Raw genomic sequence first — 23926 nt, forward strand, 5'->3', positions numbered from 1 at the left:
CCATCAAAATGTTGTGTACAAAAAGATCTTTGACATGTGAATTAACATTTTATTATTTAAATCACCTTTATTTATTGAGCTAGTGCTGGCTCTTAAGAAATGTACTGCCAGTAGTTTCCTTCATTGCACTCTACTTTAAGCAATAAAGCAAGTAGAAGGGGGAAACCCCATAGGGCACTAAGCAAAGGGGCGTCCTTGCCGCCTGCCCTGGGTAATTCAGTTTGAATTAGCAGACACCTTTGCACAAATCATTTTAATTACAATTTATAATATCTAAAACAGCGGTCATTTCGTATGACCGCTGGGCTTTCTAGTGTAACTATATTTGGAGACAGGGGCTTTAAGGAAGTAATTAAGGTTAAACAGATCATAAGGGTAAGGCCCTGATCCAACAGGATTAGTGTCCTTATAAGAAGAGCTACAAGAGCCTGACCAGGTGGTGGCACAGTGGATAAAGCATCAGACTGGGACGCAGAGGGCCTAGCTTTGAAACCCTGAGGTCACCAGCTTTAGCGTGGTCTCATCTGATTTAAGCAAGGCACCAGCTTGAGCTCAAGGTTGCTGACTTGAGCAGGGGGTCACTCGGTCTGCTGTAGCCTCCCGGTCAAGGCACATATGAGAAAACAATCAATGAGAAACTAAGGTGCAGCAACGAAGAATTGATGCTTCTCATCTCTCTCCCTTCCTGTCTGTCCCTATCTGTCCCTCTCTCTGTCTTTGTCACAAAAAAAAAAAAAAGAGACACAAGAGAGCTCACTCTCTGTCACGTGAGGACACAATGAGAAATGGCCTTCTGCAATCCAGAACAATGGCCCTCTCCAGGAACCAAATTGGCAAGCACTCTGATCATGAACGTCCCAGCCTCCAGAACTAAAGTCCTGAAAGTAAGTTCCTGTTGTTTAGGTCACCCAGCCTACGGTATTTTGATATGGCACTCTAAGCAGACAAAGACACAGACTAAGACGCAGAGGGACTCAGAAGCTCATAGAATAAGCAGACAGAAATATCAGTCAAGATCCAACTATCTGAACAACACAACAAACTTGATAAATGACATTTAGAGATCTACACTCAAGGACAGCAGGATACACAAAAAGTACATAGGAATACAACTGACAATATGCTGAGTCATAAAACAAGATTCAACAGTTTCAAGGGATTGAAATCACTCAGTCTATTCTCTAATAGTGAAATTAAGCTAGAAATGGTTAAGAAAAGTAACTTAAAAATCCCACCTTTTGAAATTAAGCCACATAACTCCAAATAACCAACAGTACAGCTGAAGAAATCATAACAAAAATTTTAAAATATTTCAAACTGCATGATACTAAAAATATATCAAAATAATGTTGCAGCTAAAGCAGTTCTAGAGGTATAGAACTCTTAGAATGTTGATATAAGTGCAAAAGCTAAGACAGTATAAGCTATAACAGAGAAGAATGTAGAATAGCTTTGTGACCTTGGAATAGGTAATGATTTCTTAAATAGAAAACAAAATGTGCTAACCATAAAAGAAAAATAATGTCAAACTGAACAACATCAAATTTAAGAACTTCTGTTTATCAAGTGAAAAACAAGTCACAGAGAAGAAGATAAATCACAAAATAAATATATGGTAAAGGACTTTTAGTCAAATTATATCAAGAACCCCTGCAAAATTAATTGGGGGAAAAAAACAACCCTAATAGTAAAACAGAGAAATGTCTTGAACAAGCACTTCAAAAACAGGGTAGCCAATGGCCAGTGAACACATGGCATTAGCCATGAGAAAAATGCAATTACCTCCACACACCCACCAGAACAGAAGAAAGGAAAAACACAAAACAGTTGGCGTTGAAGGGGATGTGGAGCATAGACATGAGTTTTTTTGACTTTGAAGAGCTGATCATTTCTAGTAAAGCAGAAGTGTGCACCAAAACACACGCACATACAGAAATGTTTGCAATTGCACCAATCATAATAGATGGACACTAGAAAGAACCCCAATGCCCACCAACAGGGGAATAAGACACGTAAGTTATGGTACATTCATACAGTAGAACATTACACAGCAATGAGAAGGCAACCACATTGCATACAATTCACAGAAGATTCTCACAAACATAATGTGAACTACAGAAGGCAGATGCAAAGGAAGAATGCCTTACCATCCAGGGCACCAGAGCAGAATACCAGAGTCAAACAACCAGACATTTATTTCTCACTGTTCAGAGATTGGAAGTCCCACACCAAGGAAAAGGCCCATTTGGGGTCTGGTGAGAGCCCGCTTCCTGGTTCATAGCTGACCACCTTCTCGCAGTATCCTTGTGTTGTGAAGGGACAAGGCACTTTCTGGGGTCTCCTTTATGAGGGCACTAATCCTATTATGAGACGTAATAACCCTCATGACCCAGTACCTCCCAAAGGCCCCCACTTTCAAACAACATCACACTGGGGGTTAGGATTCAACATACAAATTTTAGGAGGACACAAACATCTAGTCAATAACAAAAACACATTGTATAATTCCACTCATAAAATGTTCAAAACTGGACAAAAGTCATCTATAGTGTTAGAAGTCAAGCATGCCCCCGGGGCTGTTGCTGAGTAGAAGAGGCACTTGGGGCCTCAGGTGTGTGAGGTGTTTTGACCTAAGTCCTGGTTACATGTATGTCCATGTTGTAAAATTTCATCCATCTATATACACATGACTTGTGCAGTTTGGGGTATGTATTTTATATTTTAATAAAAAGTTAACTAAAAATCAAAACAACACACACAATATGTGGATGTATAACTACTGATATGGGAGTTTCTTCATAATATTAGATGAGAAAGCTTACAAGGCAGTACACAAGGCATGGGCCCATGCTTGTACGAATAATGTACGTGCACAGAAATAGGATCTACACAAACATTCGTTTATTTAAAAATATTTATTAAGATGCACTATGTACCAACACGCTTTGTCTAGAAGACATCTCTACAACTGCACTATCGCATGCAGAGGCCCAAGCATGCACTGCCGCCTCCCAGTCCTGCATGGCTCCGGGAAGCCCCACATTCAGCATGTTGAGTGGATGAACCAAGGGCAGTAAGGACACCATTACCACATGATGCACAAACAGTCACTTTCACAGGAGTACAAGGCTGACGCATGTGTCCTATGAGTGTAGAACTAGACCTAGCTTAGGAACACTGTGCCCCCAACCTACCCAGAGGTCGGCACTGTAGACGTCACTGGTGGACACCTGGAAACACAGCCTACTTCTAGAGTACAGACACAGGCAGTGACAGTGGCAAGGGCAGCCCGAGTCTGTTTGTCTGTGGAGCCCACAGACAGGGGTGTGACCACCTGCCAGGCAGAGTGAGCGTTCTCAGGCTTTCACAAGATCGAGTGTTCACAACGGATGAGACTCCTCCGCTCCTGCACATACCTCCAATAAGCTCACACTGCTTCCCAAACAGAACGTCACTGTCATCTCCAGATTGGAAAGACTTTTTCTCCACCCTAAAAAAGGCAAAGAAAACAAATCAATCAAATAATCAATAACACTTGATTAACATGCAGTATTTCCTATAATACCTTAACAATGGACAAGAAAATGGCATTCAGATGCAGAATATTTTTAAATGACAAACTCAACATAAAATTACTGTAAAGCAAAGCAATAAAGAGGTATCAAAAACAACAAGAAACCATTAGATGATTTTCTTTTCCCTCCCACATTAACCCTGAGTCAGGAGAAGAGAATCCACCTTTCAGTGGCCTCTGAGGCCCAAGGCCCCCACTGGCTGCACTGTTCCACTTGTGGGAACATTGGCTCTTCACTCTTCAAACCACCACCTAGTCAGAACGCACCCCTCACTCTGCGTGGCCACACACCCACCACCTGTGAGCACCAGGTAGGTGCCAGGCTACATGATGGCTCAGCCATTGGCCCTTTCTCTCTGCCCGCAGCTCCTGGACATAGAAAGGGTGGCCCCCAGCCAGGGCTGGGGCTTCTCTCACTGACTAGCTGTGTCACAGAACAAACCATTTACCTTCCTGCACCTCTGTTTTCTGTTCTGGAAATAAAAGCATCCACTTCCCACCATGAGGATTAGAAAAATGATGCAGACAAGGTGGGGATGAGCATCTCCATGGTAACCACCCCAGACCTATCCCCCAGAACAGCACAACAGCATATGACTTTAAAGCTAAATAGCTTACTTACTCTCTGCGATGTGGGATCTTGTCTGGAAGTGACAGACCAGCTCAGAGTGACAGACATGTGCCTCCTCCACACTGGGTTTCTCTGCAGTACAACCAAGCCTGTGACCACGTCCCCTGTGTGGACAGGGACAGGCTCATCCATCATAAACAGCACCTGCTTCCAGTGGGTGGTGCTGCAAGACATAGGGTGGTGTTACTGGAGCCCCTCCCTGGGCCCAGCTTTCCAGAACTACTGTAGGGCAGACACAGCCCACCGAGGACACAGCTCCTGGACACACTCAAATTCCAGGAGGGGATATAGGGTGCTCAAGGTCATAAGGCAGGACATAGGGTGCCTCTGCCCCAGCCCCTCAAAGGGTCCACCCGGCTTCTGCATCCTGGCAAAGCAGGTGTCCACCCCAAGCCACCCAGCTCTTTCTCCAAGCCACTGATGCCCACGGTTCTAGTTTCTGCAGTCAAAGAGAAACACACAATGAAGACACTGTGTCCAAAAACATGATTTCTGTGAAAGTTAAGATGCATGTGCACAAGATAACTGACATTTGGGGGAAAAACAGTAACATTCTGGGACTCTTGAAGTTCTACAGGCTCTGGCCCCCGACAGGTCCTCCCCTCAGTACATGGTGTGGCCCCACGATCATGCCCAGCTGAGGCACTGGCTGCCTCTTCTTCCTCCCTGACTCTCAGGCTACCCTCCCTCAGCCACCATAGGGGTCTCTTTCCCTGGCCCTTCTCCAAGAATGTGTCCTTTGGCCTTGCGCCCTGCCCACCCCAATTCTGTCCCTGATACTACATATGTGTGGACAACCCCTTGCAGATGCTCTAGTGGAGAGGAGCCCCAGCACACAGCACTCACTGCTGGCTCCTAAGGTGAGTGCTCCCATCTGCACAGTGAGCCCCGGAAGGAGAACTGACTGCAGCCCCAGCCAGGCAACCTCCACTCTGGGCAAGCAGTTCCTCAGCCTCACTCTCCTTGCACAAAATGATGACCGAGGTCCTTCACGCCCAGATGCTACAACTAGCACCCCTCCCTGTGCCTCGCTTACTCCTGGCTCACCCCCATGCCAGAGGGAGTGTCCAGGGCAGTTACTGAGAGGGGCTACAGAAGCCCCCAAATGAAGGCAGCATTTCCACAGGGCCGCTGTATCCAGCCCCATGAACAGACTTCAGCTCCCATGTGGGCATGAGTGCAGTCATAAAATGCTGTTGCACAAAACTGTCTCAAGAAACATTTCCCGGCCTGACCTGTGGTGGCGCAGTGGATAAAGCGTCGACCTGGAAATGCTGAGGTCGCCGGTTCGAAACCCTGGGCTTGCCTGGTCAAGGCACATATGGGAGTTGATGCTTCCTGCTCCTCCCCCCCTTCTCTCTCTGTCCCTGTCTCTCTCTCTCTCCCCTCTCTAAAAATGAATAAATAAATAAATAAATAAATAAATAAATAAATAAAAGAAACATTTCCCTTCTGTAAAAAAGTCTGAGCAAAGGGCCCTAGAATGCTGCTAACTATGAAAAACTGTAGTAGCATTTAGGGCAACTGAGAGAAGACAAAGCCTGCTCCTCCTAAAGCCAGTCTGTTCATCCAGGGGGTCCAGAAGCAGCCCGAGGAAGTGGGTACAGGGACAGTGGGGGCACAAGACCCCAACTCAGCTCCACACAGCCTGGGCCCCAGTGCCCATCACCTGCACACCTAGCTCCATACCACAGCTCCCAGCCCAAGGCTCAGCCTGCGTTAAAGATTTCAGGTCAACTTTCAATATTACTAGACCTTTAAATTCATCACTCTGTCATGCTTTCTGTCATGGCAATAACTTGACAGCAAGCCCTGAACAGTCCACGGAGAGCTACCCACGTATCCAAAGGGTGGAGCAGACACTCACGGGTGAAACGGTCCCGTGCTCAGCACCAGCTGGGGTTCATCCTCCTCCAGGTTCTGAAAGCGGACACTGAACCAGGCCGTAAACCCATGCAGGGTGCCAGCTTTCTTGATATCAAAGCACAGTTCACCTTTCATTGTCTGTGTTCAACCAAACAAACAAGAAAATGGACATTGGTTCATAAACATGTAACATAAGGCTGCCTCAGGCTCTGTCTGAGCAAGGCTCACAACTTCTTCCTCCCTTGGCCACATTTCACAAATCCCACAACACTGTGCTGACCCAAGACCTGTACCACCTATTTCGGCAAATATGAAACAAGCCTATAACTTACTAGTTTAGCTGAACACATCAAAAACCATATAGAATTTCCTTTTCGGGAAAGTAAATATTAAAACTTGCATTGTGAATTCAAATGCAGCAGACAACCAGAAAAGGTTTCGAGTAATCTGGGTCTCATTTGCCTAATTTTCTGCCTCAAAATTTGAGAATACTTTCTCTTCTCAGTTCTTTGCATAAATAGAAAAGTTCAAAGCCGAGTTTCTACAGTTGTAACTGAAACTAACTAAAGCCTCAGAACTTCAGTTCTCACACTATTTTGCCCATCAAAGTTCCAGATGAGGTTTTCAAACATTGTCTGGCTCCCCCATCTCAGAGTACACCCTTAACCTGGTACCATCCTGAACCCAAAGGTGCCACCTCATGGCAAGAGAGAAGGAAAAGAAAGAACTAAGAATTTTGCTATCAAGAGTAACTAAAAACCGTTTAAAAATTTTTAATTCAAATTCCATCATGAAATTCGATAATTTATTTGAATCTGAAGATGCTGATAATATTAAACCTAAATCTAAAAATAATGGAAGATGTTAAAGAGGTTAACTAGAAATAAAATAATATAAAAATAGAAAAGAAAATCAGAATATAACAAAGACTATAGGAGAACCAATAGTAAAAGGTATATATACTTGTTTATCGGAATAACAAGTTTCACGCATGTGCGCACCAACTGTACAACCTCACCTCCAGATCAGCGATCTGCACTGTTCTCATGTCCAGCTGTAATATAGTGCACGGTTCAGAGAGACAGTCTTCTGGTTTCAAAATGTGGTTATACTTGGGCTTGGAAAAAAATTCCTTAATTGCTAAAGATCTGGGAAAAAGGTCAAAGTAATTACTCAAAGTCATCACCAACATCTCAGGCTCTGACACACGCATGTGTGACAATAGGATATGTTTTCTCTCTCCTGTACTATTAGGAATTCCAAACCACTATTGAGCTGTAGCCCTGCAAGCCCAACTCCGGTCCCTCCACCCAGCCCTCCCTGTGTATAAGTAATGAGGAGCTTCCCTTTAGTCCTTCTTAAGGTCTGAACACAGGGAGACCAACCTTCACCAAATACCAGAAAATAAGAGGCTACAGTGTGTTTTCTTTAGTTTTCGAATCTATTTTATCACAAAATATCTTTCATGGATCTTCTATTACACAGCAAATAAAAAATATTCCTGTTCTAGGTTGTATCTTTGCTGGCCAATCAGAATTTGTGGAGCCAACCAATTAGAACAGTGCTATTTGGACCAAACTATACAAATTTGAATTCCCTATTTACATGAAAATAGACCAGTCAAGAACAGGGGCAGGAACTCCTCTCTATGTAAGCCAGCCTCCCCTGTCTTAGTGGAGTGCCATGGCTGTGTTTCCCTGGTTTACAAACTGAGCTGCAACAGCAGCTGTGTCACTAAGTAAAGTCTCTGCTGTATTGCACCCCAAATTGGGGACTCCTGTTGACACTGAATTGGCAGCAGGGATCTTCATTTTAGAGTGGAGAGGGAGGGAGGAAGGGAGGGAGGGAGGGAAGGAGGGAGGGAGGGAGAGAAAGAAGGGAGGGAGGGAGGGAGGGAGGGAAGGGAGGGAAGGAAGGGGGAAGGTGCAGGAAGCATCAACTCCCACATGTGCCTTGACTGGGCAAGCCCAGGGTTTTGAACCAGCAACCTCAGCATTCCAGATCGATGCTTTATCTACTGTACCACCACAGGTCAGGCAATATTTTTTTAATTTTAAAATAAAAAACAAAAAGGCTCAGAGGCCCCTTTCTGGCTGTCTACTCCTCATCTGGATGTCTAGCAGGCATCCCCAGTGACCTGGTCCTCACTACATGAATGGAAGTTTCTTGCAGCTTCTGACAAATGAGGGGCCCTTCCCTCATTTCCAGGGCTGATGCTGGGTTTCTTGTGCCTAATTCCCATGGCACTCTTAGAAGGGGAAGCAGTCAGCTTATATATCCCCATCCTTCTAAGAAGAGACAACAGTAGAAATGTGAAGGCCTTACCAGAAAATCAAACCTGAAGCTCAACTGCACAACTGTGTCACATGTTAACAACCAGGAAATCAACTCTTTTGGAGCACTGCTTTCTCTATAAAACTCCACTAATATATTTCCAATCCTTATTCAAATTTATAGCTTAGTAGGAACATACATCTGTGTTTTAATGGCCCACACATTTATAAAGGCCTCATTTATAACCATGACCTTATTTTTCCCAGTGTACTTTGAGTACTTAGATGCAAAAGACAGTTCAATTCCCATCGCAGCTGTTATCAGTTTAAAGGCATTAAAGGCAACGTGCAAAATTCTTAGGCATGTGAGTAAATTTAGATAGTTTCACGGCAAGTTCTACAACAAAGTACATATTCTGTCTTAGAAACGTCTGCAGTTCACACTGCGAGAGGCCCAAGAGCGTGTGTGTATGGCTGTGCCACGGACACTCACTTGAGAGCGCTGAGGTTGAACTCATAGGCATTGTCCCAGAAGAGAACCTTGCTGCGGTAGTCTTTGTCGGCACTGCAGGGTACCAGGTGCAATGCAGCTGTGGTTGGCCAGATGACCCCGCCCTCCTTCAGCCACACATCCCGGGCATACAGGATGGACTCAATCATGAACTCAAACTGCAGGGGAGGAAGAGACACACAGGAGACCAGGTGACTGAGGCCAGCGTCTGCACAGACCTCCCTGCTGCATTCAGATGGTCTGGGATCTTTATACAAGTCTCACTCTCGACAGTATACCAGCCAGGATAAGCACTGCTCAGCCAGCACTCCTTGGAGGATTTATCTCATACCCACATATTAATGGTCACCTAACACAGCTTGGGTCATTTTGCGTTAGAATTCAGAACTGGAGAATGGCTAAGGGCCAGGATAAATCTTCACTCTCATCCACTGAGTAGTCACTAAGTAGTTACTACTACATTTTTAAGAGCCCCTAAGTTTTGAAAGGATTTTAGCTGTCAAATGAAATCATTTTGGTCTGGGGTATTCTCAGAACATTCACAGCCCTCAGACCCTGAAGGCCTCACCTGCCCTGCAGTCCTACAGGGCCTCCCATAGTGACCTGATCTCTACTCCACCCCTTAAAGCCCTGGACAGTGGCTGGTTGCCTAACACATGGCAAAGTCCTGGAGCACACAGCACCTAAATCCAGCTCGGCCCCGAGGTGCCACTGCCCCTGCTAGATGCTGCTCCCCTCCACCTCTCCTCTCCTCCCTCTTCCCCCGCCCCTCCCACCTCCCCATTTCTCCTCCCTCTGCCCCTTTCCTCTTCTCTCCCTCCCCTCCTACTCTTTGTCTCCCACATCACCTACTTCCAAGAGCAGAGCTGAACCCTTGGCAGCAGGCTTCCCTCAACTGCCCTGGGCCTGTGGATACAGCTCCACAACAGGCTGGCTCCTATGTTCCCATGGCCAGGAGGAACTCAATAAACATTCACTGAATAAACACTGGTGTTTGAGGGGCAAAGGCTAATACCCATGTAATGGGTTAATGCTGTACTTAGTCCCTTTTATCCCCTGGTTATAATCTTAGGAACCCACAGATGATATTAATAAACCAAATACCACAGATGTTGAGTCTACGTACACTTTCTCTTCAGATAACATAATCTCAACAGGACTAATGGCCCAATGTCATTTGCTGTCATTTTCCTCAATGTTTGCAATGTATAAGAAGCTGGGACAACATATTTAAATAGATCTCTCGCTGGAAACATCAGCCACATTCTGCTCACATTCAGCAAGATGTTCTCTCTCTGGATTTTTACAGATGCTAAATTTCAGATTGGGGTGTTTTACTATAATGTCTTAGATCCTGAGCCAGAAGAGCGCTGGGCAGAGGGTTCGAGGAGATGAAGACGCCGGCCCAGCTCCCACCCACCTCTCACTTGCCCTCAATCTCAGAGTCTGTGAGCGTGAGCACATAAAGTACTGTGCAGGGTGGGAGGGGTGTAACCAGAAAACCATCCACTCCACCTGTGATACCTGGAGCGTCAGGCTGGGTCTCACTAATGCTAATCAGGGGGCTGCTAGGAGAGGAAGCACCCAGGCTTGGAAAGAGACAAAGAGTCTGCTCGCATAAAAAAATCAGCCTCATACATTAAGCCATGGATATTCACAGGTTCACAAAGAGAACAGAGTTTACATAAATCACTCATGAAAGAGTTCCAGATTTCTTGTAAAGGCATTTTTTTAATCAGTCAAATAGTCATTAGTTCATATAAAAAAATAAGTTACATTTGACCTTAGGAAAAAAGTCCAAGTTAATCACAATTTGTGAAGATTCTAGAGACCAGCCCAGTCGCTGCCCCGCACTTACCAGCAAGCAGGTCCCCATCCACTCGGACACCAGCACATCCACCTTCTCCGGCAGCACCACATCCTCCACCTTCTGTTGGAACACAGTGATGATGTCGGCGAAGCCATTCTGCATGACCAGCTGCCCCGTGTGCTGGGCCATCTCGCTGGCCTCCACCGCATACACCTGCATTGGCAGAAGCACCGTCAGCATACATCCTGCACTGCATGGCAGCCCAGCAGCACCTCGGCCGAGTTGCAACCTACACCAGAGAAAAGGGAAAACGGCAGACACAGAAGGAAAGCAGCGGCCAACAGCAGAGGGCCAGTGTGTCATGCACCTGGGAGGGGAGCTGCTGCATCTAACCCTAACTTCACCTTCTGCCTAAAACAGGCATGGGGCTGCAGGTGGACAGAAGCTCTGCCCCAACCCATGGCTGCTCGTCCCAAGGTTCCCTGGGTAAGGCCAGAGCCCAGCGCCTGTTCACGCAGCAACAACCCCTAACTGATGAAGGAGGTCTCAGCACTCATCTGAGGACAGTCCGACTTGTAGGATACCTGTGGCTTCAGACATAATTTCAAATCCAGGTTCTTGGCGGAGGGTCCTGAGCACCATGTTCTGGTTCCGACAGGATCTGAACTCAGGTGGCCCCTGCACTGCAGCCTCCCCTGTAAACTAGGAATTGCACCTGCCTGTACTGGGAACACCAAGGGGCTACAACTCCACATAGCCCAGACATGCTTTAAAGAGAGAGAGTGAGGTCGGTCCTGTCTTTGCCAGGCAGTCACTATTCAGGGCAGGGACAGCACTTGGACGGTAACCCACTCATGTAGATGAATGTTTCTATATTTAACTGAAATAAACATTTCAAAAAAACTACCCATCACATGCAGATCGCTGGGACATTTTCTACCTGTCGTATTCCACTCTATGCTATTGGTAGCTCACTGACCAATGTCACAACCTCTGACTGGCTCAGCCCATGAGGAAACACTGCCCGCTTTGTCAACATGGTGCCTCATGCACAAAGGACACATCACCAAGACTCAGCTCCATGACTGCTAAAGGGACGGCCACTTCCTACTCACCGCTTTGGGCTGCGCATAATGTGCACAGAAGAGGCTAATGATCCCGGTCCCACAGCCAACATCCAGAATCACTTTGTCTTTGAGGGACTCCCTATTCTGCAGGATCACATGGTGGTATTTAGTTGTTCGTGGCTGGTCTGTCAACATCTCCAAGTGAAGTTTCTATAGGAAAAGCACATTATAAGACATTGTCTATCATTAGAGCTATGCCGAGCTGTGGTTTAAGGTAGAGGGTAGGGGCCTGAGTTAAACCTCTTGACCCTCCCACCTAAAAACATGAGCATCCAAAGACCAAAATATGCCAACAGATAAAGAGTAGACAGTGAAGAGATGAACTGGAAGTTTCCAGAATCCTTTAGCCTCAGCAAGGTACCTTCAGCTTCTCCCTGCACTTCCTGGCTAGCCAAGTAGAGGAGCAGGCATGGACCATTTAGAAGCAGTGCACATGTCACCCTCCTGACTTCTGTTCCCACCTGAGACAGAAGAAACTACCACATTCCCAACCAGACACTACCTGGTCAAGTGTCCACCAACAGAGGACATTACAAGCCATGGGGAGAGATTCTAGAAGAGGCATACAGGGCCCAGAAGTCACTCTCACACATAAGTCTGTCCCTCGTGTGCTTGAGGAGTCTAGAAGCTATAGCTCTGGAGGAAGGTGACAACCCTACCAACCCTTAAAAGTTCAGTTCAAGGCCGCCAGACATGTCAAGGAGAAGGAAAACATTTGCAACCCAAGGACATACCCCATGGGAGTTTGGCCAATCCCCAGGAAGACCGAGAAAGGCTCCTCCAGATGGTTCCCGAAGCCAGATGTAAGTAAGAGCCCTGACTGCCAGTGAAGCAGCACCCACATCCCCTCCCCAGGCTCCAATCCCCAGATCTCAAGCTGCAGATAACCCTGCCCACAAACAGCATCACTTAGAGACACACAGCCAGGCCACCCAGACTGTGTCAGCACAAACAGGAGGTCTGAATGGGCCTTCACAAGCCTGTGTTGGCTCCTCTCAAAAACACTGTTGACTAAAATACAAAGGGACAGACACAGGGAGACTGGTGGAGTGGAGTCAAGACCCAACTATTCTGCCTGCAGCAATCATCTCAATAGAAAGTCAGAGCTAGGATGTGAGGAGATGCCAGCGGCAGGAAACTGGGGTGGCAGCATTAAAACCAGAAAAATATATTCAGAGCAAAGAATGTTCCCAGGGACAAAGAGAGTCTGTAAATAATACAGGAACCACATCAGCAAAAGGATATAATAGCCTGACCAGGTGGTGGCACAGTGGATAGAGCGTCAGACTGGGATGCAGAGGACCCAGGTTCGAGACCCGGAGGTCGCCAGCTTGAGCGAGGGTTCACCTGGTTTGAGCAAAAGCTCACCACCTTGGACCCAAGGTCACTGGCTCAAGCAAGGGGTTACTTGGTCTGCTGAAGGCCTGCGGTCAAGGCACATATGAGACAGCAATCAATGAACAACTAAGATCTCTCAACGAAAAACTGATGATTGATGCTTCTTATCTCTCTCTGTTCCTGTCTGTCCCTGTAAAAAAGAAAGAAAAAAAAAAAGAAAAAAAAAGGATATAATAATTCTAAATACTTTTACAACTAATAATAGAGCTTCAAAATACACAAAGCAGCTGACCAGGCTGTGGCACAGTGCATAGACTGGGATGTGGAGGACCCCGGTTAAAAACCCCAAGGTCACCAGCTTGAGCATGGGCTCATCTGGCTTGAGCATGGGCTCACCACCTTGAGCACAGGGTCGCTGGCTTGAGCCCAAGGTCACTTGCTCTGCTGTAGCCCCTGGGTCAAGGCACATGTGAGAAAGCAATCAATGAGGAGGCGGCAAGATGGTGATGGAGTAGGCGGACATACCAACTTCCACCTCCCAGAACCAAAGTGGATTACAACTTAATTTAAGAACCATCATCTGGAAAAACCAACTTTGGACTAAACTAAGAGGACTCTTCAACCAAGGAACACTGAAGAAGCCACACGGAGACTGGTAGAAAAAGTGGAAACGCAGAGAGGGCTGCCCAGCTCCCCGAAGCGAACGGCAGCCGGGAGAGACTCACGTGGCGGAAAGTGAGTTTAGCAGAGAGGGGAGGGTCCTGAGCCCCAGGTAAAAAGCCCCAGCCTGCAGCCCCAGAGCCTGGAAGAGGCATATGGACAGTATTTAGCTGCAAAACAAGTCAGGATACTGTTTGTGAGAAAGAGTCTGATTTCTCAGACCCAGGATTCTTCTTAAAGGGACCACGCAGAAAACCTCTCTCACAACCACCCACCAGGGACTTTGGGGGACGGGAGAGAGGAGAGGACTGGAGCAGTGAGAAGAGAGTGTAATCTAGGAGGCACAGGGAGAAACACTTTGAGGGACAGCCACTCTAACCCCTGGGACGAGTCACTCCCCAAATCTGAAGTGAATATTTCCCCTGGAAACAGCAATAGCACCAAAGGGAAGCAAGACACCAGCCAAACAAGCTCTCCCGTGGCACTCAGAGCAGAGTCATGTAGAAGGAGGGAGCTTTTGGGACTACAGCATTGAGTGTTAGGATCTGAGCTGCAGTGCCTCCAACCACACTGCTGCGGGTTCGCCTGAGGTAGGGTGGCAGCGGGATGCAGAAGCACGGTTCCCTCAGCAAGGGCAGAAGCCAGCTGAACATGACTGAGGCCCGGGTTTGAGCTCAGTCTTGCCCAGCAGAGGTGCAGAAGATGTGCAAAAGTGGTCAGGCCCAGCTGCGGCCTGCCTGTAAACCCCCGCAGTGGGGGAAGAGCGGGAGCCCTGGAAGAGACAGAGACCCGCTGCTGAGGAAGGGCGCCAGGCACACAGCCTCGCCGGGCAGGCGGAACGGAGGCTTGCTACCTGATACACAAGCTGGCTCCTCCCACGAGGGGGGGGGGGGCGAAAGCCAGAAACAGGTGGAGCCCCGCAGCTGAGCAAAGGTGCTCACCCCTGCCTGCGGTGGTGAGACTTGCCACCAGGGCACAGCACATAACCCCACACATGGGGGCGGAGCAAAGGCAGAGACCTAGGAGGCTTGTAGATCCAGGCACAACATCACAGCCCCTCCCGTGGAGGAGAGGCAGAAACTGCAGTGACAACACCAGTGGGCTGGCACTGGCAACGCCCATACCCAAACGCCCTAGGCAGCAGAGGTAGAGGGGGTTGTGGGTCTGCAGACAGACCACACCTAGGGAACCCAGAGGCCACACCCAGTGGACTCCAGAGGCCAAAACCTTCTTATACACAGACAAAATGAGAAGGCAGAGAAATGCAACAAAAATGAATCAAGAGAAATCCCCCAAAAAGGAACTCAATGAGTCAGATATAACCAAATTACCGGATGCAGAGTTTAAAATAACGATTGTTAGGATGCTCAAAGATCTTAGAACAACAATAGATGGTCATTACGAACACCTAAAGACATAGCAAATATAAAAAAAGACATTGAAATAATAAAAAAGAATCAGTCAGAAATGATAAATACAATATCAGAAAAAAAAGAACACAATGGAAGGAATTAAAAGCAGGATGGATGAAGCTGAGAATTGAATCAGTGACTTAGAGGACATGATAAATGAAGACACAGAAGGAAGAGCAGAAAAAAGAAAAGAGACTCAAAAAGCCTGAGGAAACTCAGAGAGCTCTGTAACAAAATGAAGAGAAATAAATCCGCATCATAGGGGTTCCTGAAGAAGAAGAGAAAGAATAAGGGATAAAGACTTTGTTCAATCATATCATAGCTAAAAACTTCCCTCAATTAATTCAGGAAAATGTCTCACAAGTCCAAGAAGTACAGAGAACTCCATTAAAGAGAAACCCAAAAAAATCTACACCAAAACACATCATAATTAAAATACCTAAGCTAAGTGATAAACAGAAAATATTAAAAGCTGCTAGAGAAAAAAAGGCTATCACCTATAAAGGAGCCCACATAAGGATGACTTCTGACTTCTCAACAGAAACACTTGAGGCCAGAAGGGAATGGCAGAAATATTCAAAGTAATGCAGAACAAGAGCCTACAAACAAGACTACTTTATTCAGCAAGACTATCGTTTAAAATTGAAGGAGAAATAAAAAGCTTTCCAGACAAAAAAAAACCTCAAAGAATTCACTACCGCCAAACTAATGCTACAAGAAATGCTAAAGGGTCTGTTGTAAACAGATCAAAGGGGAAAAAGAATATAGCAAAAGAGGAATACAGCTTTAAAGAATAAAACGGCAATAAACAATTACATATCAATAATAACCTTAAATGTAAATGGATTAAATGATCCGATCAAAAGACATAGGGTAGCTGCGTGGATAAGAAAATAGGACCCATGCATATGCTGTCTACAGAAAAGAGACACACCTTAAAACAAAAGATGCACATAGACTGAAGGTGAAAGGAAAAAAAATAATATTTCATGCAAATGGAAATGAAAAAAAGCTGGGGTAGCAATACTTATATCAGACAAAATGGACTTTAAAACAAAGACTATAGTAAGAGATAAAGAAGGTCACTACATAATGATAAAGGGAGCAATCCAAAAGGAAGATATAACCATTATAAATATCTACGCACGTAATATAGGAGCACCTAAATATATAAAGTAGACTTTGATGGATATAAAGGGTGAGATCAACAACAATACTATAATAGTAGGGGATTTCAATGCCCCACTAACATCACTAGATAGATCCTCAAGAAAGAAAATTAACAAAGAAACAGCAGACTTAAAGGACATACTAAATCAACTCGATTTAATAGATATCTTCAGAATCATTCACCCTAAAGCAGCAGAATATACATTCTTTTCAAGTGCTCATGGTACATTCTCTAGGATAGACCACATGTTAGGGCACAAAAGCTGCCTCAACAAATTTAAGAAGACTGAAATCATATCAAGCACTTTCTCTGATCACAATGGTATGAAACTAGAAATCAACCACAACAGAAAAACTGAAAAATACTCAAACACTTGGATACTAAATAGCATGTTATTAAATAATGAATGGGTTAACAATGAGATCAAAGAAGAAATTAAAAAATTCCTAGAAACGAACAATAATTAGCATACATCAACTCAAAATTTATGGGACACAGCAAAAGCAGTCTTGAGAGGGAAGTTCATAGCATTACAGGCATACCTCAAGAAGCTAAAAAAAGCTCAAATAAACTACTTGACCCTGCATCTAAAAGAACTAGAAAAAGAATGGCAAGTAAAGCCCAGAGGTAGTAGAAGGAAGGAAATAATAAAGATCAGAGCGGAAATAAATGACATAGAGGCTAAAGAAACAATATAGAGGATCAACGAAACCAGGAGCTGGCTCTTTGAAAAGGTAAACAAGATCCATGAACCTTTAACCAGACTCACCAAGAAAAAAAGAGACAGGACTCAAATAAATAAAATTAGAAATGAGAGTGGAGAAATAACAACTGACATAACAGAAATACTAAATATTGTAAGAAAATACTATGAAGAACTGTATGCCAAAAAATTAGACAATCTAGATGAAATGGACAAATTCCTTGAAACATATAATCTTCCAAAAATTAATCTGGAAGAATCAGAAAACCTAAACAGACCGATTACAACAAATGAGAACGAAACAGTTATCAAAAAACTCCCAACAAAGAAATGTCCTGGGCCTGATGGCTTCTACCATTCTACAAGTGAATTCTACCAAATATTCAAAGAAGAACTAACTCCTATCCTTCTCAAGCTATTTCAAAAAATTCAAGAGGAAGGAAGACTTCCAAGCTCCTTTTATGAGGCAAGCATAATTCTAATTCCAAAACCAGGCAAAAACAACACAAGGAAAGAAAATTATAGGCCAATATCCCTGAGGAATTTAGATGCTAAAATCCTCAACAAAATATTAGCAAACCGGATCCAGCAATATATGAAAAAAATCATACAACATAATCAAGTGGGATTTATTCAGGGTTGGTACAATATTAGCAAATCAATCAATGTGATTCATCACATAAACAAAAGAAAGGAGAAAAACCACATGATAATTTCAATAGATGCAGAAAAAGCATTTGATAAAATCCAGTACCCATTCATGATTGGAACTCTCAGCAAAGTGGGAATACAGGGAACATACCTCAACATGATAAAGGCCATCTATGACAAACCCATGGCCAATATCATACTCAATGGGCAAAAATTAAAAGCAATCCCCTTAAGATCAGGAACAAGGCAGCGGTGCCCCCTTTCACCACTCTTATTCAACATAGATCTGGAAGTCCTAGCCACAGCAATCAGTCAAGAAGAACAAATAAAATGCATCCAAATTGGAAAAGAAGAAGTAAAACTATAATTATTTGCAGATGATATAATATTGTATATAGAAAACCCTAAAGTCTCAGTCAAAAAACTACTGGACTTAATAAACGAATTCAGCAAGGTGGTAGGATATAAAATTAATACTCTGAAATCAGAGGCATTTTTATTCACCAACAATGAACTGTCAGAAAGAGAAATTAAGGAAACAATCCCCTTCACTATTGCAACCAAAAAATTAAAGTACCTAGGAGTAAATTTAACCAAGGAGATTAAAGACTTGTACTCGGAAAATTATAAAACATTGATAAAAGAAATCAAGGAAGATACAAACAATTGGAAGCATATACCATGCTCATGGTTAGGAAGAATAAACATCATTAAAATGTCTATATTACCCAAAGCAATTTATAAATTCAATGCAATACCAATTAAAATACCAATGACAGACTTCAAAGATATAGAACACATATTCTAAAAATTTATATGGAACCAAAAAAAGAACACGAATAGCCTCAGCAATCTTGAAAAGGAAGAATAAAGTGGGAGGTACCACATTTCCTGATTATCAAGTTGTACTACAAGACCATTGTATTCAAAACAGCCTGGTACTGGCATAAGAACAGGCATGTAGATCAATGGAACAGAACTGAGAACCCAGAAATAAACCCACACCTTTATGGTCAACTGATATTTGGCAAAGGAAGTAAGAGCATACAATGGAGTAAAGACAGCCTCTTCAACAAATGGTGTTGGGAAAATTGGACAGCTACCTGCAAAAAAATGAAACTAGACCACCAACTTACACCACTCACAAAAGTAAACTCAAAATGGATAAAAGATTTAAATGTAAGCCTTGAAACCATAGCACCTTAGAAGAAAACATAGGCAGTAAGCTCTCTGACATCTCTCGCAGCAATATATTTGCTGATGTATCTCCACGGGCAAGGGAAATAAAAAACAGGATAAACAAATGGGACTGTATCAAACTAAAAAGCTTTTGCACAGCTAAAGACTATAAGAACAGAATAAAAAGGCCAACTACACAATGGGAGAACATATTCGACAATACGTCAGATAAGGGGTTAATAACCAAAATTTATAAAGAACTTGTAAAACTCAACACCAGGAAGACAAACAATCCAATCCAAAAATGGGCAAAAGAATGGAATAGATAATTCTCCAAAGAGGACATACAGATGGCCAATAGGCATATGAAAAATGCTCAACATCACTAGTGATTAGAGAAATGCAAATTAAAACCACAATGAGATATCACCTCACACCAGTCAGAATGGCGCTCATCAACAAAACAACACAGAATAAGTGCTGGTGAGGATGTGGAGAAAAGGGAACCCTCCTGCACTGCTGGTGGGAATGCAGACTGGTGTAGCCACTGTGGATAACAGCATGGAGATTCCTCAAGAAATTAAAAATCGAACTGCCTTTTGACCCAGCTCTCCCACTTTTAGGAATATACCCCAAGAACACCATAGCACTGTTTCAAAAAGAGAAATGCACCCCCATCTTTATGGCAGCATTGTTCACAATAGCGAAGATCTGGAAACAGCCCAAGTGTCCATCAGTGGACAAGTGAATTAAAAAGCTTTGTTACATATATACTATGGAAAACTACTCAGTCATAAGAAATGATGACATCGGATCATTTACAACAACATGGATGGACCTTGATAATATTATACTGAGTGAAATAAGTAAATCAGAAAAAACTAAGAACTATATGATTCCATACATAGGTGGGACATAAAAAGGAGACTCAGGGACATGGACATGAGGGTGGTGGTTTCCGGGGGGGGGGGGGGGGGGGGGGATAAAACCAGATAGAAGGTGACGGAAGATAATTTGACTTTGGGTGATGGGTATGCAACATAGTCAAATGTCAAAATAACCTGGAAATGTTGTCACTGAACATATGTACCCTGATTTATCAATGTCACGCCATTAAAATTAATAATAATAAAAAAAGATAAAAAAGTATCTGCTGGGGAGTGTGATGTAACTGGAGAATTTTTCTAAATTCATTTTGCCTTTATATTTTTAAATGTCTATAACTCATATATAGTTTTATATAAAAGTAATAAAAATTGTCCAACTAATCAAATTATAAAAAATTCAAGTTTCTACATATGTTCATGGCTAATGTCAAAGTCATACTGGGTTATCAAAGTGCACTAGACAATCAGGTGACTTAATTCAAGTTGTGGCTCTAGTTCTTAATGTCCATGTGAAAAGAAAATCAACCTTCATGAAACTTGGATTTCTCATTGCACAATGGATATAAAACAGTCTCATTTGGTTTCTGAAAATATGAGAAGAGATTACATATGCAAAGATACTTTAAAAGCTGAAATGCTACATAAATACCTAACATCATTTTTGAAATAATTACTATTTTGGGATTTTTATACTAGATTCAATTTTCTTTTTTCTTTTTTTCTTTTTTTTTGGTATTTTTCTGAAGCTGGAAACGGGGAGAAACAGTCAGACAGACTCCCGCATGCGCCCGACCGGGATCCACCCGGCAGGCCCACCAGGGGACGATGCTCTGCCCCTCCGGGGCGTTGCTCTGCCTCGACCAGAGCCACTCTAGCGGCTGGGGCAGAGGCCAAGGAGCCATCCCCAGCGCCCAGGCCATCTTTTGCTCCAATGGAGCCTTGGCTGTGGGAGGGGAAGAAAGAGACAGAGAGGAAGGAGGGGGTGGGGGTGGAGAAGCAAATGGGCGCTTCTCCTATGTGCCCTGGCCGGGAATCGAACCCGGGTCCCTCGCACACCAGGCCGACGCTCTACCGCTGAGCCAACCGGCCAGGGCTCAATTTTCTTAGATTAAGATTTTAAGCATACTGTTGGTGGTTTGTGATCTTGAAAGAAAAAAAAAATTAAAGCTTATGTTAAAATATAAAAAGCAAGAAAAATGAAAGCAATCAATGAACAATTAAGGTGCCACAACAAAGAACTGATGCTTCTCATCTCTCTCCCTTCCTATCTGTCCCTCTCTCTGTCTGTCTCTCTCTCCCTCTGTCTCTGTCACACACACACACATACAAAAAATACACAAAGCAAAAACCAACAAAATGCAACAAGAAACAGACAAATTCACAATGGTCAAAGACTTCAATACCCTTCTCTAAGTAATTGATAAAAGTGGACAGAAAATCAATAAGGACATCAACTTGAACAATACTATCAAATAACAGCGAAACTGATATTTACTGAATACGTCAACCATCCATTTACAATAATAATACATAAAAAAAAATATCTAGGAACAGATATAACAAGAAAGATACACAATCCTGTATGATCATCCCAATATGCCAAGGTTGTGGGTTTGATACCTGGTAAGGGCACATATAACAATCTCTTTCGCTTTCTCTCTCTCCCTCTTCCCTTCTATTTGTAAAATCAATAAATAATTTTTTTAAATAATAATAATTAAAAGCATCTGGATCTATAGAAAGAATAAATAAATCAATGAAACAGAACAGAGTCCTGAAACAGGTCCTAGAAATTTAACATATTATAAATGTACATTTCCACATCAGCAGACAAGAAGGTTCAATAGCTGATGCAAGAACAGCTGGATGTTTGTGAGGAAATCAGGTCAAAACTTCATCTTATTTTTTTACAAGTAAATTTCAAATTGACTTAACTATTTCACTGTAAAAAAAATGGAATCACCAAAGTTCAAAGAGAAAGCTTTTCATACATTTATGTTTAAAATCTTGCAGTGAAGGTCTTTAAAACCCAGAAGCTCAAAAAAAAACAAAACACCAGACTATATAAACAAAATATTTCATGGGAAAATAAGGATAGCAAGTGATAAGTGTGATATATGTCATAAACACAGGCTAAACTGCTTATTGAACATTTAAATCAACATAAATCAAAAGAAAAATATGAGAACTGTATTAAAGTTTTTCCAAAAAGGAATACAAAAGGCCAATAAAGTACAAAAGATAATCTCTCTTTTAAAAATGAAAATTAAGCCTGACCTGTGGTGGCACAGTGAATAAAGCGACCTGGAACAGTGAGGTCGCTGGTTCAAAACCCTGGGCTGGTAAGGCACATATGGGAGTTGATACTTCCTGTTGCTTTCCCCTTCTCTCTCTCTCTCTCTATATATATATATACTCTTTCTCCTCCCCTCTCTAAAGTGAATAAAATCTTAAAAAGAAATGGAAATTAAAAGCAAGAGATAGTGAATTTTACCTTTAAGATAGCATATTTACCTAGTTTCTTGTGGATGCTTTGTGGTGGTGAAATAAGCACCCACACACATTGGTCAGTGTACAATCAGCAAGTCTTTGGGGAGGGCCAATTGGCAAGACCCACCAAAGGAAAAACCAGATACACCCACCCTACGAATTTACCCAAGGGAAACTGCAAACGTTGAGTGGGATTGATGTATGAGGACATCCATTATAGTACTGCTCAACATGATAAGAAGCTACTCAATATGCACAGTCTACCAACATGGTCCTTTTAAAAGCAACACAATACTCTGCAACTATTGAAAAGAACAGACTTTTGCCCTGGCTGGTTGGCTCAGTGGTAGAGCGTCGGCCTGGTGTGCAGAAGTCCTGGGTTCGATTCCCGGCCAGGGCACACAGGAGAAGTGCCCATCTGCTTCTCTACCCTTCCCCCTCTCCTTCCTCTCTGTCTCTCTCTTCCCCTCCCACAGCCAAGGCTCCACTGGAGCAAAGATGGCCCGGGCGCTGGGGATGGCTCCTCAGCCTCTGCCCCAGGCGCTAGAGTGGCTCTGGTCGCAACAGAGTGACGCCCCAGAGGGGCAGAGCATCGCCCCCTGGTGGGCGTGCCAGGTGGATCCCGGTCAGGTGCATGCGGGAGTCTGTCTGACTGTCTCTCCCCGTTTCCAGCTTCAGAAAAATACAGGAAAAAAAAAAAAGAAAAGAAAATAACAGACTTTCAAAATAACACAGCCACAAGAAAACAAGGGGAAACAGTATGTGTAAAATATACCTTTTCTAGAAATTCAAAAAACTAAAACTGATGTAGCTCAGCCCTGATAGAAGCATAAACACTGCTACTGAACAAAGTCGTGAGAACAGCAGCACTCTCTGGGCAGAGTGAGGAGACAGGCTCAGGGTTTCATTCTGTCTTTCACAGGAGCCTGAAAGCTCTAACTGTGCAGGCCTGTCTGGTTTAACAACAGGGGTCCCTTCTGACAAATGTGTCGTTAGGTGATTCTGCCTTTGTGCACACATCACAGGTGCACTGGCACAGCCTGGATGGCACAGTCCCCTGCTGCACACTTGTCATGTGGTACATACACCACCATCACATACACAGCCGTTGTGCATCACTGCATATACATCAGTAGTTCTTCACTTACTTTAGCATTTTTAATCATGAAACATGACATATCTACAAAAAAGTACAGTTTATCAAATGGAGTTATAGAGCAACCAGCACCAGAACACTGCCAGCACCCCAAACCTTTCCACTCGGCTTTGCCGATCACAGGCCCCTCTCACCCATAAGCACCCTCTTAATCGTCAGGGGACCCAGGTCCTGATCTTCTTCAGGGTTTTGCCACTTGTGTACACATCATAAACAATACCTTTTAACTTTATATAATTGAATCAAACATTAGCTATTCTCTGATGTCTTGCTTCTTCTACTTCACATTAGGTTTGCAAAGCTCATTCTGCAAGTATCTGTTTTTATCTGCTTTTAAAATATAAACAGGGTGTCCCCTGACCAGGCGGTGGCGCAGTGGATAGAGTGTCGGACTGGGATGCGGAGGACCCAGGTTTGAGACCCCGAAGTCGCCAGCTTGAGCGCGGGCTCATCTGGTTTGAGCAAAGCTCACCAGCTTGGACCCAAG

General features: G+C 43.7%; 1 protein-coding gene across 3 annotated transcripts in view; it reads right to left on the minus strand.

Moving 5' to 3' along the window:
- Positions 1-2879: 2879 nt before the first annotated feature.
- The window catches only part of PRMT2 (protein arginine methyltransferase 2), a 43274-nt gene continuing 22227 nt past the window's right edge, over positions 2880-23926 (minus strand). For all 3 annotated transcript variants that reach the window (XM_066259122.1, XM_066259120.1, XM_066259119.1), the window contains 7 exons: positions 11781-11942; positions 10714-10878; positions 8838-9013; positions 7090-7219; positions 6073-6209; positions 4197-4368; positions 2880-3490 (listed from right to left, as the gene is read on the minus strand). In XM_066259122.1, coding sequence (XP_066115219.1) covers positions 3458-3490; positions 4197-4368; positions 6073-6209; positions 7090-7219; positions 8838-9013; positions 10714-10878; positions 11781-11942 — 975 coding nt within the window. In that variant the 3' untranslated portion in view covers positions 2880-3457. The remainder of the gene's footprint in view (positions 3491-4196; positions 4369-6072; positions 6210-7089; positions 7220-8837; positions 9014-10713; positions 10879-11780; positions 11943-23926) is intronic.

Source organism: Saccopteryx bilineata, chromosome 2 (assembly GCF_036850765.1).
Source record: "Saccopteryx bilineata isolate mSacBil1 chromosome 2, mSacBil1_pri_phased_curated, whole genome shotgun sequence".
Classification (NCBI taxonomy): Eukaryota; Metazoa; Chordata; class Mammalia; order Chiroptera; family Emballonuridae; genus Saccopteryx; species Saccopteryx bilineata.